Source organism: Bufo gargarizans, chromosome 3 (assembly GCF_014858855.1).
Source record: "Bufo gargarizans isolate SCDJY-AF-19 chromosome 3, ASM1485885v1, whole genome shotgun sequence".
Classification (NCBI taxonomy): domain Eukaryota; kingdom Metazoa; phylum Chordata; class Amphibia; order Anura; family Bufonidae; genus Bufo; species Bufo gargarizans.
The window spans coordinates 341,924,049-341,942,221 of NC_058082.1; the positions used below are offsets into that span (position 1 = coordinate 341,924,049).

Sequence of the window (18,173 nt, forward strand, 5' to 3'; positions counted from 1 at the left end):
CTTCAACAGCAGGTCCGCGAGGATGCTGGGAGTCAGACCCTACAGATCAGATTTTGATGACCTATCCTTGGGATAGGTCATCAATATTTGACTCCCGGAAGACCCCTTTCACTGGATGTTTGTCTAAAGGAAACTAAAGATTTAGAGCTCTCTATAAAAAAATTAAATATAAAATAGAACTCTAATTCTTGTAAAGAATTCTGGACCTATTTAGATTTAAAGTATCAGTATACTTTCCTGTCCAATACCTACATCACCAAGCTCTTCTGCACCCTGGACCGTATAATAATTGATATAATGAACAGTAGATAGTAGGTAAAATCAGTTGCTTGCTGGGGGTATCGGGAGCTGGTGTTTTTCATATTAAAGGGGCTGCCTGTGATGAGAAAACCTGAATGAGAAAAATGAAATATAATATAAAACTGATATAAAATAATTGAGAAAACTGTAACACCGCTACACTATTACTGCAGATAAGCAATTGCGACTACAGATACTAAATATTCACCAGGCAGCTGCTGAGAAATATATAATGTGTTCTTACAGAAACTTGGATCAGAGAGGAAATATCCGTGCTGCAAAGCCAGTTAGGTCTTTATGCTCTGAAGATACAGAGTTGACCAATTCAATATCTTCAGCGAAGCATATCCGTACAATGAGATATACGTAACCAGCTACTGCCACCTAATGGGCGACCAAGAAATGCAACGCAAAGAGCTGAATTATTACATGAAAAAATGGCTCTTTTCAATTTTTCTTCAGCAGGTAAATTAAAAAGCTCATGAGATCACATGAGATTTATACTAACAAAGATAAGGGGAGCAATAATGCCAACCCCAAATACTCCATAAATATATTACCCACAGGCATAATTTGAAGACCCTACTCTTCAGACATATTACATTTTAAAATGGGTTAAAATGGGTAGAAGCATTACTTACCTCATTGATCCCTATTCCCGTTCCCACGCTTACCGGTTCTTGCTAGTCTCCGGTCCTGGTCTTGACAGACAGGAAATGCTTTGAGATACTAGCTTAGCCAATCACAGGCTGAGGCGGGTCATTACTGCGACCCGTGAATGGCTGAGCAGGCATCTCCTGCCATTTCCTTGTGTTGAGACTTGACAGGAAGTGTAGACCAGCTGGGCCCCGGTATGTGTAGGAACAGCAGAAGTGAGGTATCAGTGAGGTAAAAGCTCGTGTAATCGCAACAGGCAATCCCTTTAAGAATTCTAACACCAGCTCCGACCACAACCCTCTCTATGTCTCTCTATTTACACCCTGATATTATCATTCAAAGGCTATAAATACCTTCGGGGGCATTTTTTTTTATGATTGTATTATGCTCATTTTGCACTAAAATATTTTATTCATTTAGGTCTTTATTAAAAATTTTCAGCAGTAGTTATCCTAGACGGTTAAGTTTCAGCCTAGCTGCAGAGTATGTAGAGCCCTTATCTCTGAATTCCTGACAGTTCATAACCATTTGTTTAAGTCATACTGTTATCAGTTTCATAAGAATGTGGATATAATGAGTGTTTATGAGCTGTCAGGAATTCAGAGAGAATATTAAGAGCTATACTAAGATACTCTGCAGCTGGGCTGAAACTTAACCCTGTGGGAGAAAAACTGCAGAAATGTAAAAGTATAATAAAGTAATTAAAAAGGAATAAAGTAAATCATTAAAAAAAAATCCCCTGAAGGTGTTCTTAGCCTTTAAAGCCGCTTTTTCTTTTTAAATAGTAAGTTGCATTATTTTTGTACTGTTTTCTACACCTTACTTTTTGAAATATTATCCAAACCAATCAAGTAAACGTTCTGCCCGGGGAAACAGCAATTTATTAACATTTTACACTCCAGCTCCTTGAGCTCAGTAAATTAAGTAAGTTTAATTAAATTTTGCTTCAAACTGGAAAAAAAACTCAAAATCAAAATCAATAAAAGAATTAAAGCATAAGTGTGGCTTGTTTGCAACCTGAATGGTGATACAGAGTCCCTATGGTTCCATACTATGGAAGCACTTCGCTAGCCACAGTATGATGCCTCTGTAGGGTAAGGCTTTGTTCACATCACCGTTCAGCCTTTCCGTTCTCCTGCTCCATTTAGGGGCAGGAGAACGGAAAGGATGGATAAGCACATAACTGACACCAAACTGAGTCAAACGGAGCCTGAGGACAGAGACAAAAGTTGTGCATGCAGGACTTTTGTCTCCGCTTAAAAATCATCTTCTGAGCGGAAACATAACGGACCCCATTATAGTCTATGGGGTCCTAAGGGCTCAGTTTGACGTCAGTTTGGCGTCAGTTATGTGCTTATCCGTCCTTTCCGTTCTCCTGCCCCTAAACGGAGCAGGAGAACGGAAAGGCTGAACGGTGATGTGAATGAAGCCTAACATGCTTTGCCGATACTGTCCTAAAAAAGCAATGCATACCTCATAATTTGGCAGCAATTTTTGTTATGGATACGGAGGAGCAGGCAGTTGTTGGGGCCAAGTTATAGTTCAATAAAGCTTGAAGGTTGTACCAAGCCCTTCTAAGTCTGTAGGCATTAGGCATGAAACAACATATGTACAAAGCTACTGAAAGAGCCTGGCCACTCTGGACAATGCCTACTAGGTCCCAAAGCGGTCCTCTGCTGGGACCCCAGGGATCAGCTGTAATCTGTGGTGGAACTTATTTCCCTGCAGCGCCACCACAGGGGAAACTAAGCATTACACAGTGCCCACTAATATGAATAGGTTGTCTGTGTAATGCAGGACAGGTCCTCCAGAGAGAGACGTTCTTCATATTTGTAGAGCAAGAGGGGACGATCCAGAACAAAGCTATTAACTCACTAACAGGGTATATAAAGTAGGTTTCCTAAACCAGACAACCCCTTTCACAAAGTCGGTCCTCAACCTGAAACCTCACATACACTTTCTATTTATGCTGGTTGCGCACAGTCGATCTATAGAAGAAGCGGCATGGCCAAGTATGGGTCATGAACAAAAGCCCATGTCCCCAAGCTTTAGCCGGCTGTATTGTTCTTTGGGAGCCAAATCTTTTAATTCATTACAAAATGAGGTGAGAAGTAAACTACATAAAAAAAGCACAATTAACAGAGACTAGGATATCCTCTAATTACAAAATGATTTCTGCTTCTTAAAAAAATCATAATGAATATTTTATCATCAATCATTTACCAGACCAGATGTGCCAACCCTATAATGTCATATAAAGACCACCGACACATGCAATATAAATCCTGTACAGATGACAACGCACATGTGATGTGATCAATAAAACACATTCCAAACCGACTCAACTAGCTGTCAATTAGGAAAAAAATTGAGACTGAATGAGGGTCAGCTTTCATTTACAAGTTATTATAATATAAAAAGTTTGTATAAAATAAGTAAAATAAAATGAAACTTCTAAAATAAAAAAAGCTTAGAAGGGTTTTACAGGCTAAACATATATGTAAAACTGCTCGGAATGCTGTTAAAAAACAAACACCATAAATAAACACCATAAAAAAAAATAAAACACCAAACCCACCTGACAGATCCCCCGCCACTCCTGTTTTATGCTTCCCAGCCCCCTCCCACTGCTCTCCTCCACCAGTGTTTGGCTGCAGCGGTCACACCCACCATAATTCATACCTCTCACTTCCGTCTTCAAGACTTTTCTCGAGCTGCACCTACTCTATGGAAGGCTCTTTCCCAGAATATCAGGTCTATTCCCAACTTCCTTACCTTCAAACGTGCCTTAAAAACACATTTTTTTCAGGCAGGCTTATCAAGCTTCCTAAACTGACTCCCCCCCCCCCCCCCACAACTCCTCAGATCTGAACTCAATCTTCTAACAGTCCCTCACCCGAAGCAGATCGGCCTACACCACTGCTTTCAGTACAAAAATGACTTGACTACTACAGATCACAATCAACTACCTGTTGTGTCAGCGCTAACTCCTCATAGAATGTAAGATCTTGTGAGCAGCGCCCTCAATCCTAGTCCTTCAGTTTTATATTAGCCACTTACATTGGGTTTTTCTTTTCTTTTGTACATGAACCCTCTGAAGTTGTAAAGCGCTGCGGAATATGGTGGCGCTGTATAAAGATTATTATTATCACCTATATGAAATTAAGATATGGATTTTATCGAGTGCTGAACACTCAGTTTTGGATAATTTCGGATAATCTTCCCTGGGAGCCAGCCCTGTCTTCGTGCACCGATGCCGATTTTATGTTACGGACAATGGTTGTGGAACCACTGTGCCAACTAACCAGTTTGATTTTGGGCTATTCCTGTAGCCGATCCCCTGGTTTTTTACCTTTAATCTCTATTCAGGGATCTAATCTTCGCTGCAGAGGACCACCAGGCTGCTACCTCTTAGACTACGGCTACATGTGTTGTGTGAAAATAAGTCGCGCGACAAAAAGGTACAACTACACTGCGACATGTGTCGCACCAATGTCGCTCAACATCTATTGTAATGAGTCTATGGTGTACCACTGCAACATACTTCTGTCACGGCGGACAAGCACTGAGACACACAGAAAAACCAACAACCAGGCTCTGAGCGAGAAGCAGGGGAAGGGTCACCTCCTAGCTAATCCCTGACCTCTCTCCCTGCACTGCTCAGCCCACAGGCAGACCTTGGTGGTAGGAATGCTGTGTCCTCGTGCCTAGGCTAATACACCCTAACTTCCCTGAGATGGTGAAAAGGGGAAATAGGAGCAGCCTGCTCGCACAGAACCTGGATGGGAGAGAAGATATCAACACAACTAAAACAGCAAACAACAAGAACAGAAACCACACTTATCTTAACAGAGCTGGGACAGAAAACCTTCCTTGCTTGCTTCCTAGGCCAGACTGATTTCTATAACCCGCTCAGAGCACTGGAAATGAGAGTCATTTAAACTAATGACCCCACCCAGTGCACCTGATGGGAGGCGGATCCAGCACGACTCCAAAACAAACACTAAAGACGTGCTGCTATTCTGGCCGACCTCCGCACATAGTCAGAGCCGGGCATGACAACTTCAACTGCAATGCGACAGTCGCACAGAAATCCTAGTAGGACCTGGGAGCGGTGAATATACACACACTGCTCTCTGGTCTTCTCCAGGCGCAGCGCTGTGTCCAGACAGCGTACAGCATAAGGACACAGCGCACACCTAACGCTGTGCAATGTCAGGTCCCAGTGCTGCACTGAAGGAAGAGCGCGTTGGATATCCCGAGTGACGGCGCTGTCCGGAGCAGAAGAGGTAAATTTTATTTATTTCACGTCTGTTTTCATGTCGAAAAAAAAAATCCAGCAGTGTTGGATTTTTTCTACTCGTGCTGCAATCCCATTAATTTCTAAGGGAAAACCACTACTCTGCGATTCTGGCTGCAGCAGCTTCGGGTGACCAGTGTAGCCTTAGTCTTACTATATCAAAGGTCAGTACAGAGATCTCTCTAATCACCTATTTATACCCAGGACTGTGACAAGGGGACAGTGGTTGCGCGCCACAGGTTGAGAGGGTACACTTGTTGGTAGGGCCTCTCAGTATTGATTGCTGGGTGGTAGGGCTTGCCACCATCAGGACACAGGCGGTGCGATGATGTAATTATCATCGTGCCACCTGAGGCGGACTTGAAAAGACTTGTGTACTGCGCCAGATCGCAGACTGCGACATGGAGGTAAGTATTTGTGTTTCTTATTTTGACTGGGGGAGCACTAGTGGGGCACTATAGGGGGGGGGGCATTATTATAACTGGGGAGTGCTTTGAGGACATTAGTACTACAAGTGGCAGGATAAGGGGCATTTTTTAATGACATTATCAGGGCTTTATTGGGGGTACTATAGAGGAGCATTTTTCGACTGGGACACATTATAGGGTCTTTATTAATACTAAAGATATTATAGGGAGCATTAGTAATACTGGGGGCATGATAAACAGGCATTATTCCTATGGGGGTTTTATTACTACAGTGGGCACTATGGTCATGTCATTATTACAGGGGTCAATTTAGGGGGGGATTAGGATTAGTACTACTGGGGACATTATAAAAGAGTATATTTACTACTAGGCCACACTGTGGGGGGTTTAATACTGCTGGATGCATTATGGCAGGCTTTAGTACTACTGGGCCAATATGGTGGGCTTTAATACTACTGAAGTACTATATGGGGGCATACTACTGGGGCACACTGTAGGGGCTTTAATACTACTGGGGGCACTGCAGTGGGCTTTATTACTAATGGGGCACTATAGGTTGGCTTTATTACTTATGGGGGCACTATCACTAAGAGGGCATTATGGTAGGACCTACTTCTACTGGGGGCAATATAGGGGGAATTATTACTCCTGGGGGCAATATAGTTAGCTTTATTACCACTGTGGGACTACGGGGAACATTACTCATATGGGTACTATGGGGCATTATTAATTCTGGGGCACATTGGGAGACATTATTACTATTGGGGGAACTATTACTAATAAGTGCACTCTGGCAGAGAATTGTTACTAGAAGCACTGATACTGTGGGGGGCACCCTGGCACAGTAGCAGCTTAGCACAATTATTTTTGGGGGACACTATATTTATGGCACTATTACTGATAGGGGCGCTATTTGCTCAGTGAAGTCATTTTTGTGAGCACTGTGATGCAATAATTATTGAAGGGGGCACTATGGGTGTCATACTAGTATTTTCAGGGGGAACAATATGTTTCTGTAGTATAGTAATGGGCAGCACAGTATTGCAGGTGGGCAGGATAGGCTGTTCAGAATGTGGGAGGATGGTGAAAAAGTAGGAAACTAAGAAGTGTGGCAACTCTGCAGAGACTAGACATGGCTAAAAGAAGTCATCATGGCGGTCTGGGACAAATGGCGAACATGAGGAAACAGAACCGTATATCAGAGGAGATGTCACTGGACATAATAGGTATGTGGTGCTGTCTTCTCCTGTATGTTTGGTAGCATTGAATTAACATTTATCACTGTTCTCTTCAATGGGGGTACTCAGTTCGAAGTTGATGTCACCAAGGGGTACTTGGTGTGAACAGGCTGAGAACCACTGGTCTAGAGGAAAGAAGGTTTGTACACAAACATAGAAGAGGATTCTTTACGGTAAGAGCAGTGAGACTATGGAGCTCTCTGCCTGAGGAGGTGGTATCGTGAATTCACTAAAAGAGCTCATGAGGGGCCGGGATGTATTATTGGAGTGTAATAATATTACAGGTCATAGTTATTAGATTTCTGGAGAGGATGTTGATCCAGGGAGTTATTCTGATTGCTTGATTGGAGTCGAGGACATTTTCTCCCTACAGTGAGAAAAAAAACTGTCTTCTTGAAACTTGTGTTTTTGTTGGCCTTAGGCCTCATGCACACGACCGTGCCTTTTTTGCGGTCCGCAAACCGTGGATCCGCAAAAACAGAAGCCGCCCGTGTGCCTTCCGCAATTTGCGGAACGGAATGGGCGGCCAGTTGTAGAAATGACTATTCTTGTCCGCCAAAACGGACAAGAATAGGACATGTTCTATTTTTTTTCCGGGGCCTCGGAATGGAGCAACGAATGCGGACAGCACATCTTTTGCGGCCCCATTGTAGTGAATGGGTCCTCATCCGAGCCGCAAAAACGGCGGCTCGGATGCGGACCCAAACAACGGCCGCATGCATGAGGCCTTACTCTAGATCAACAGGATAATAGGCTGAACTGGATGGACGAATGTGTTCTTTCAGTCTCACAAACTACCGTATGTAAGGCTAGGTTGACATATGCGTCCAAATTCCAGCATAGGAACAGAATACCGTAACCTCAGGATTCGGGATACTGCTGGCACCTGATGGATTCCTTTCACTATAATGGGGTCTGTAAGATTTCCAGAATAAATACCGGCATTCTGTGGGACTAAAAACCACTACGTAATGGGGCATTTCGTCCTTTTTTTGCCAGAACCTCGGCCGCTGATGTGAACTTAGCCTTATTAAGATAGTAAGTGCTAAAGATAACTGGTAAAAGCAAGCAATTGGTCTACCAAAGGGTTTTTCCAATGGCGTCATCTCCTGATATGCTAAGTATGCCAGAAGGTCACACCCATGAGGTCCTGCTGTATGCAGATGTTTCTACAACTTTCACTGATTTCAATAGAGAGTTGGCTTTGCACACATGGTCACCTTGCCATTAAAAGGGTATTCCGATAATAAAGAGTTGTAAGCAATGTTCATCTATCCTCTGGATAGGTGATAAGTACTAGATCAGTGGGCCCAATAACGGGGACCCCCACCGACTGTCAGAATGCTCCATTCAAAGTCTATTGGACAGACTAAGATAGTAGAGCACTGCTCTCTGCTACTTCCATCAGTCCCACAGTGCACATGCTTGACCGCCACTCCACTCAAACGGGGAATACAGGACCCTCATTATGGTGATCGGTGGGGGTCCCAGTAGTCAGATCCACACCAATCTTGCAGTTATCACCTATCTAGTGGATAGATGAACGTTACTTATAATTCTTTATAAAGGGAATACCTCTTTAACGATAACTATGAGGACGCCACCTAGAATCTGAAGTGGACATCTCTCTTCAGGTGACAGGTCCCACGGAATTCCTAAATGTAATCCTGTCTCACCAAAAAAGGCTAAACCATTAATTACTGTAACATAAAATGCCAGCGATTCATCTCCTTGCCAGCGCTTTACTTCTGTAATTCACAAAATTAATCAATGCTGCATATTTCTGCTTGAAATGTCAGGCTGGTTCTTCTTGCTCTCCAGCCAATGGCTCTTGATGGAGTATTCGTGTAAGTGATGGGTACAGACGCATTACTTCCCCGCGACAAAATAATCAGCAGCTTATGGGCTATTCATTTTAGAGGAGTTTGCTTGATTGAGAAAATTAACAGTCCTGCTGCACAAACAATTGAACCCATCATATTCACAAATTGCTATTCTTTAATCTGCACATAGCAGGAAGCCGTTTTCTACAAATTATTGAAACAGGTTGTCTGGTATGGACTCATTTTTGAATTCTGAACACATTTTAGTGATCAGGTTCCTGGATAATGATATAAGTGCAGGAGTTGTAGAGGTTCCTCTTGCTGGGTCCCTTGGCGTTCGGCTGAATGTTTATTTACCCTGCAGTGACACCGCAGGTGGATTGAGGAATTACACAACACCCACCAACATCAACCAGCCACTGATTTCATTGTACACTGGTGGTCCTCCGGGGTCAAGCTGTTCCCTGTTTCTCGTTTCCAGCTCATTGAGACCACAGTTCTCTTCAGAGCAATTTGTTACATGCCGCTTGGGGGACAAGCCACCCCCTGTCCTTTCTGGAAGTTTACATGCAGGGACTGAAGCGTGGCGAAGAGAGCGGTGGACTAAAGGAATCGGAAATGAGTAACAAAGAGCAGGGAAATATGCTTGATGGCCTCCTCACAGTATACCTAGCACAGCGCCGTACATTGCATAGTGGCTGTGCTTGGTATTGCAGTCCAGGCCCATTCACTTAAACAGGACTGGGCTGCACATAGACCATGAGACCGATGGATGGGATGTCACTGGCCTCAGAGGAGGCCAAAGCACTCACCATAAGGGTCCATTCACACATCCGTGTGTGTTTTGCGAATCCACGGATCTGCAAAACACGGACACCGGCAATGTGCGTTCTGCATTTTGCGGACCGCACATCGCCGGCACTTAATAAAAGATGCCTATTCTTGTCCGCAATTGCAGACAAGAATAGGACATGTTTTATTTTTTTCGGGATCGGAATTGCGGACCCGAATTGGGGACGTGTGAATGGAGCCTAAAGCTGCAGCCTCTTCAAACAGCTGATCAGCAGGGGGGCTGGATGTCAGACCCCACCCATCAGATATTGATGACCTATCCTGAGGATGGACCATCAATATTGTACACCTGGAAAAAAACTAAACTTTAAATCTGGGGCAGGTCAATGCATGTCTGCAATGAAAGACGCTGCTGCGGATTACAGAGAGCGATATCTACAACTGCAAGATTTCAAGCCCAAAGGGAGTCATTCACTAAAGACTGGAATTTCACATATCAGTCTTATGTAAAAGATGCGACCGGCTTATTGAGAGGTACGGGCCTCTTAGTAAACGGATTGTATCTGTGAAGCCCGAGAGCCAGAAACTGAAATCCACGCCCGCTTTGTTTCAGTTGTAATTTACTCCGCTTTTCTGGTGTAAAATTAAGTCTAACCATTTTCTAAAAAGTAAGGAAAACTGAATAAAAAGTTTTACAATTCTTCGCCCTTTTTTGGGACTATTTTATCACTAAAAATAGACATAAATGGGGTCATTTATCAAACTGGTGTAAAGTAGAACTAGCTTAGTTACCCATAGCAACCAATCAGATTCATCCTTTCATTTTCCAAAGGAGCTGTGAAAAATGAAAGGTGGAATCTGATTGGTTGCTATGGGCAACTAAGCCAGTTCTACTTTACACCAGTTTGATAAATGACCCCCACTGACCTTTTTACTTCTTTTTGTACCAGAATCCATGAGATAATCCACAATAGCAAACCTGCAACACATCGGCACGAACCGTTGTGGATTTCCCTGAGGACTTGAGTGGATTTGCTGCAGACATCTTCTAGCGTGATCCATCACGTTACTCACCAAGGGTCCAGTATGAGACGTCCTCCAGAACGGCATAGCTGCTGTACATTGCATGCATATACATGGTGCGAATCATCAGCTCTGCCAGCAACCACCACAGAACAAGGCGAGATATATCTGCCACCAGCCCGGAAAGATGAAAATTCGGCCGTCTAGTGTCCTGTGCATATATCTAGCAATAAAAAAAAACATTCACTGCCAGTATAGATAGATATGAGATAGATAGATACAGTGTCGGACTGGCCAACCAGAGGATCCTCCGTGGGCCCAAGCTCTGACAATAATGGACCTCTAAAAAAAAAAATTGGCCCTTAGGCCCCTTTCATTTTTTGGGGGCGATCTGTGCTTTTCATTGATATCATTTTGGGGAGTGTACAACTTTTTGATCACTCTTTACTTAATTTTTTGTGGCAGGAGAAATGACCAAAAAATGGCAAATCGGCAATTTTTTCATTTTCTTTTACCCATTTTTTCCATAAGGGATTACGGTAATACTTTTATATTTTGATAGTACGGGCGTTTTCGCACGCGGTAAAACCCATGATGTGTATTTTTTTACATTTTTATTCTCATTTTGGGGAAACAGGGGTGATTTGAACATTTATATTTGTTTTACATTTTTTTATTTGTAAATACTTTATTAATTTTTTGTTTACTTCTTTTTTTTTTTTTATAGTTCCCATAGGGAACAATAACAGGCAATCTCATGCACTAGCATTGGAGTCTATGAAGGTTTTACTATTTTCCTATGGAACCCTATTACAGGCAAGGGCTCCATAGGAAAGACTGTGCAGCAGCCTCCTGTCATTCACTATGACAGGGGCGGCCGCACACAAGCCCCGGCTCCTCCGATTGCCGCACGGGGGAGCCGGAGCATAACCGGAAGCATGCGCTTTCGGTTTTCAGCGTGCTCAGATGGCGTGGTCAGGTTTGACCACGGCATCTGAGAGGTTGGCCTAGTTGCCATAGCGGAGCGGGCGCCATCTTTAAAGACCCGACATGTAAGTACTGCATCCTCTGTGATTGACAGGACCACGCGTTATGATGCTTTTTGAGTGTTGGGTGCTGAGGGAGCACTCTGTCTTAACAAGGATATACAGATACAGCTCCATGGCAGGAAAATGGCCGACCTCCACAATGTCAAGACTGTACAGTCCTAAATTGGGAAAGGTGCAAGAAAATCAACAATTTATCCTAAATGATCAATCCTGTAGAGGTTAATACCAGGCACTTACTAATGTATTGTGATTGTCCATATTTTTCCATCACATTATACACTGATTGTTTTCATGGCTATGACCACCCTGCAATCCAGCAGCGGTGGTCGTGCTTGCAAACTAAAAAAAAGCACCAGCGTATGTGTGGTGCAGAGAGGGTGCCACTTTTTTCTATAGTTTGCAAGCACGGCCACCACTGCTGGATTGCGGGGTGGTCTGTAACCATGGAAACCAGCGGTGTAGAATGTGATGGAAAAATGAATCTAGCCAGAAAAGGAGACAATATGGATAATCACAAGACGATAGTAAATGCCAGGTATTAACTTTCACTACATGATAAATGACACTTGCTGAAGTGACACAACCCCTTTAAGCAGGATGATGAATCTCCTTAAAGAAACCAGTCTTGTATACATGGGCTATATTCCCCTGTCCCCGCACACATCATTGAGCCTTGGGTGCCCATGACCATGTCGAAGGTTTACCAGTTGTCCTTCCTTGGACCACTTTTGGCAGGTACTAACCACTGCATACTGGGGACACCCTATAATATCTCCCCTTTTGACTAAGTTGCTCAGATCCTTCTGCTTGCCTGTTTTAATACCTCTAACTGGTCTTTTCTAGTACTTCTGAAGGATTTAGATTTCAATAAGCTTCAGGACCACTGAATATCTGGAAATTCAAAATGTCGGATCTCAAATGTGCAGAATCAAGGTATTTTTTTTTCCTATTTTAAAAATGTATAGCATTGCCAAAGTACCTGTCTATCGGGAGAATGGAGGTCTGGACGCCACTCAGCATGCCAAGGAGGCCGCCAGCAACCATGTATAGTAGAGGCAAGTAGTTATCCTCTGCCTATGGCATCACTCAGGAGCATATACATTTTTGGGTTCTGATCCAATTGCTTCCTGTAGATTGTATGATACATCCAGATGACACTTACCTGTTTGGCGAATTCGTCGTAGGTGATAATGGGACCGTTGTGAAAGAGCGGGTAATAAAAAACATAGAGCATCAGTGACGGTAAGGAGAAGGCGGTGTCGTCACTTGCTTGGAGACTGCTGTATTCCAGACAGTAACTTGTGTAGAAGAGGGAGCGCACGGTGAGCGTGAACTGCAGGAGGTAGAACTCGTTCTCACTGCCGTACCAAGACCGCTGGAATGAGAAGACACGAAGGTCAGGCTACTAACAGGGGTTAAAAGCTGAGGTGGTATATGGAAAGTCCTTATTTTTTAAGTTTATTTATTTATTTATTTTTATTTTATATATATAGTTCAATATTTATTTTCTTCTCCAATCACATCCAAAGGTAAAGTCACAATTCTGCAGATTTCCTATTAACAGCGAGCCGTACATTGGGTGAGCAGAGATAACCCGCTGTACGTTTCCAACCAGCAGGATTTTAAAAGCGGCGCTGGATGTGAAACGATGACACAGTGTGGAATATTAATACTACCACAAGATGGTGAATGCAGAGCTACACGTGTGGTACACACTTCATAACAGGGCAACACATATGGTATTTACATGGGCACTTAGTGTATATCTGCAAGGAACAGAACCGGGTGTAGCGCAGATGGCATAAAACAAGTTAAAAGACGGTAAGGATGTAAGGAAAGAGACGGAAATGAATGAATAAGTAAGGGTAGCATGAAAAACGGGGAGAAAACAGTGAAGGGATAAGCAGGAGCTAGACAGGAATATGATGGACCGTTACCCGTCATTTTGGGATATTTTTCAATAAAAGAATTTGAACAACAAAATACGGCACATGAGGCCTAAAAGTAGGAAAGAAAAGAAAAAAAGATAAAGTAAACTGGAAAGGGAGAAAGAAGGGAAGGGTAAGGCTGATAGGAAGGAAAGGGAGGGAAACAAAAGAAACAAAGGTAAAAGAAAAAGAGAAGGAAGATAAGAGAGTAAGGAAAGGAAAAGAAAAAAAAGGAAAGGAAGAAAGGGAAGAGATGGGAAAAAAAGAAGAAAAATACATGGAAAAAGGAAGGAAAAGGAGAAAGATGGAAATGAAAGAGATATAAGGAGGAAAGGATAGGAAAGAAAATGAAAAGGAAAAAAGGAAGGAAGGTAAACGAAAGGCAGAAAGAAGGGAAGGGTAATGCTGATAGGAAAGAAAGGAAACGGAGGGAAAGAAACAAAGGAAAATACAAAAAGAGAAGGAAGAAATGGGAGAGAGATTGAAAGGGACGAGAGAAAGGAAGAAAAGGAAAGTAAAAAAAGAAAGAGAAGGGAAGTTAAGAAAAGAGAGAAAAGAAGACAAATAAATGGAGAATGGAAGGAAAAGGAAGAAAGAAGGAAACAAAATAAAAAAGGAAAAAAATAAAAAAGTGTAAGGAAGGAGGGCAGGGAGGAAAGAAAAGGAGAGGAATGGAAAGAATGGACGAGAAGAGGGAAGGCCACAGGACGAAGCTGCTTTAAACCGGGACTCTATCAGTGTACCGTTGATCATAATACACAAAATCTTCTCTCTGCCAAGGACATTTTCCAGGACCTTGTCATTGCTTTTTGTGTTGCTAGAAAACTGTAGACCAGTGATGGCTAACCTCCGGCACTCCAGCTGTGGTGAAACTACAACTCCCAGCATGCTCCAATTCATTTCTATGGAGTTCTGAGAACAGCCAAGCAAGTGTGCATCTTAGGAGTTGTAGTTTTTTCACAGCTGGAGTGCCGAAGGTTCGCCATCACTGCTGTAGACTATCATCGTCTGCACCAGAAGCTGTGCAGGGACATCATGGTATGAACAGCTCCGGGAAGAGGAAACTGGCAGGATTACAGAATCTCAATAAAATATCAGCAATCCACACAAGATGAACCCGAACTATAAGGAACAGCACAAACTGATGAGGAGTTATACATATTTAGCAGGAAAAAGCTGAAATATTATTTCTTCTTATAACGTTAATAAAGTCATAATTTTGGGACTGCGAGAACACAGCCTCGGCTTCCATAAGAGCGGTTTCCTACCTAGATCTGATAGGCATTAGCGTTCCATTTGCCCGGCTCCTACAATGCGCGATTAGAAGCAGCGGCGTTCATAGGGGGAAGCATTAACCGATCATTATGGGGCACCGCAGGGAGCCAAGCAGGAACAAGCTTTACAGGACAGAGGAAAATCGCCTGAGCTTCAGCAAATACTGAATCCAACACTACACCTACATAAATACTGCACATATATAATAAGGACGACACGTACGTAATCAGCACTGGGTGATTTCATGGTGGCGAAAAATGTGCACAACGGGGTCTTACAGGGTTACAGTAGGTGAATAAAGTTTAATACAGAGAAATAAAAAACTAATGTCATGGACAGAGTAAAGCTACGGCGGAATCTTTTCCATTTCTCTTTTTCCGTTCCATTTTAGGAACAGAATTTCTTTGGGGTATATGACGGAAATGAATGGCGCCCATTGGGGAAAGCGAGTGATGACGTTGTCTGTAAAGTGCTGCGGAATATGTCAGCGCTATATAAGCGAGTAAAAAATACAAATAGCTAAGTCCAGAAATGTCTGCTCCCATGATTACTATTTCACAGTAATAAAAAAATTTAAAAAACTTTGACAGAAATAGTCGCGTACGATACATATATATATATACTGCTGATATTTTAGTTTGCGGCTCACGGTATGGCCGCCAGATGACACAGTAATATGCAGCACTCTTCTCTTCTGTATACCTGTATGCTCTCTTACCTGGATATCCTCCAACGATTCATTGTGCAGTAACAAAAGCATAAACCCTGAGCTCAGCCAGGTAACGATGGGAGTCCTCATCTGCGCCGTGACGTAGAATACAAGTGTATTCAGGAATATGGTCACCAGGCCCTTTATACCCAGCACCAGCCAACAGGCCACCATGCCATATACCATCAGGAGCCAAGGGTGATACTGGAATAGAAAGGCAGTATTAACTGAAAGGGCTAAGTAATAAATAGTAAAGATATATCATACATCTAATAAAGTAAAATTCTGAGAACTGTAAATCCAAACCACTGTACATGAATGTTTACATATCGATCGGACTAAATAGATAGAAAGATGAACATTTTCAAAAATAGCAGCACTCTCCATGAAACACAAACATAAAGGGGGTTATTTACGAACGGATATACGCCACTTTTGTGGCACATATCTGCCGCGGATTCTGTTGCACGCCATGTTGCAGCAGAATCAACGACAGGTCTAAAAAAGTGGGCGAGGCGGGGGCAGGAAAGGGGACAGGCCCGTCTCATTCATCATTTTCTACACCGGTTTCAGTTGTAGAAGCAAGGAGGCTGTCTTACATTAAGGCCTAGTTCACACGACCGTATTGCTTTTATTGTTTTTTGCGGTCCGTTTTTCACTGATCCGTTGTTTCGTTTTTAAGTTCCGTTGTGTTTCCGTTTCCTTTCCGTTTTTCCGTTCCGTTTTTCCGTATGGCATATACAGTATACAGTAATTAGATAGAAAAAATTGGGCTGGGCATAACATTTTCAATAGATGATTCAGAAAAAACGGAACGAAAACGGAAGACATACGGATGCATTTCCGTATGTGTTCCGTTTTTTTTGCGGACCCATTGACTTGAATGGAGCCACGACCCGTGATTTACGGCCTAATATAGGACAAGCTCTATCTTTCAACGGAACGGAAAAACGGAAATACGGAAACGGAATGCATACGGAACACATTCCGTTTTTTTTGCGGAACCATTGAAATGAATGGTTCCGTATACGGACCGTATACGGAACACAAAAAAACGGCCCGTACACCCGCAAAAAAAACGTTTTTGTGAACTAGGCCTTAGAAGCGGCGGTGGATATCCCGAAGTCATGTAGAGGCCGGTATCTCCACATAACTTCAGCGGATCCACCGCCAGCAATGGGGCTTATTAAAGGGTAACTGTCATATATATATTTTTTTTTTAATGTAATTGGATTGGTCTGAGTAAGTTTACCTTAGTTCCCAAGTCAATACTGTCGTATAGGTATTGAATTACCTAGTAATTGCAGCATGTTCTTTCCTCCCCCAGGCATTTCAGTGGTGCAGCTAAAACAGCATTGCTAGGTGTCCTCCGTCTCCTATCTTCTATATACAGAAAACGGAGGACGTAGTAGTGGGCAGTCCCGAACACTGCGTGCGCGCTCCCGTCGGACCGGGATAGTGCCGATATTCGGGATAAAATTTGCGATTAGAATATTTGCGATCAACCACTCAGGAGGAAGAGGGCGTGTTTAAGTCGGGAGAAAGCCGATTGGTTGGGGTGAGGCTGCCCGTTCCCTGGATAAGCCGAATGAATTGTGGGTAATTAGAGAGGGAGGTCTTAGCCTCAGGGTAAGGGCATCGGCGGCCATCTTGAGAAGATAGTCAGAAAGAAGTCTTGTGAGGAGCAGTTGCTATGGACGGAATCTTATTAAACAAGTGGTATGTGAACACAATAATTAGTGATTATGGATTATCACCACAGCAGCAACAACATATAGGAAAAGTTAATTTTGAGTGAAAAAAATGACAGTTATCCTTTAAGACCTAAAGTTCTTTTATTCACCAAAAATGGTTGCAATGTTTGCCCCGATTCTCCTGGTCTTTGGGTCTCATTGTACGTTGGGTATAAAATATACTAAACAGGGAATATTGAAAAAATGTTGTATAAAGGCAGTGTTCATTAATATAATGTTTTGTCTTTTTGGCAATCTATTCAGGATCCAGGAGGATCAGGACGAACATGGGTAAAGATCCGAACGGAAATAGCTGAAACTATGATAAAGTGTATGGAGCTGTGGAAGGTCAAATACAGTGAGGATTTAAAGGGGTTCTCTGAGACCCACAAAAAAATCTTAATCCAGGCTTATATTCACCTGCTCAATCCGCAGCTGTTACAGCGCCAAAACTCCTGTGGTCTTTATTTCTGGCACTGCATCAATGATATCACTGACTATTCCACATGATCAGTGGTCACGCGATTATACCAGGTTGGTGACATCATTGTTGCAGCGCCAGGTACAAAGACTGTTGGAACCACCTGAGTATTGAGCCTTATTCTTTTCTTTCAGATCATTCCCAGCCTTGGTCAGGATTTTCTGAGGTCCTGGAAAGTGTACAACATGAATAGAGATGAGCGAATTTCATATTTTGACATTCGGTCACGCTTCGTTTGGTGTTAAAAGCAGAATTGCGTTATGGATTCCGTTACCATGTACTCCCCTGCATAACGGAAACGGGACGGATCCGTTTTACAGCCCATAGATTTCTATTATGACGAAATGCCTCTAAAAGGCATTCCGTTATGCATTCCGTCATAGAATTGCGTTTTGGGCCCTGGTAACGTAACCCATAATGCAATTCGGCTTTTACCA

The 18,173-nt window shown here is 42.9% G+C and overlaps 1 protein-coding gene across 1 annotated transcript in view; it reads right to left on the minus strand.

The window, feature by feature from the left end:
- HHAT (hedgehog acyltransferase) overlaps positions 1 to 18,173 on the minus strand; it is a 324,329-nt gene that overhangs the window by 259,572 nt on the left and 46,584 nt on the right. The window contains exons 5-7 of the mRNA XM_044286517.1: positions 15,532 to 15,726; positions 12,773 to 12,985; positions 10,613 to 10,784 (exon numbers count right to left, since the gene is read on the minus strand). Of these exons, the coding sequence (XP_044142452.1) occupies positions 10,613 to 10,784; positions 12,773 to 12,985; positions 15,532 to 15,726 (580 nt within the window). The remainder of the gene's footprint in view (positions 1 to 10,612; positions 10,785 to 12,772; positions 12,986 to 15,531; positions 15,727 to 18,173) is intronic.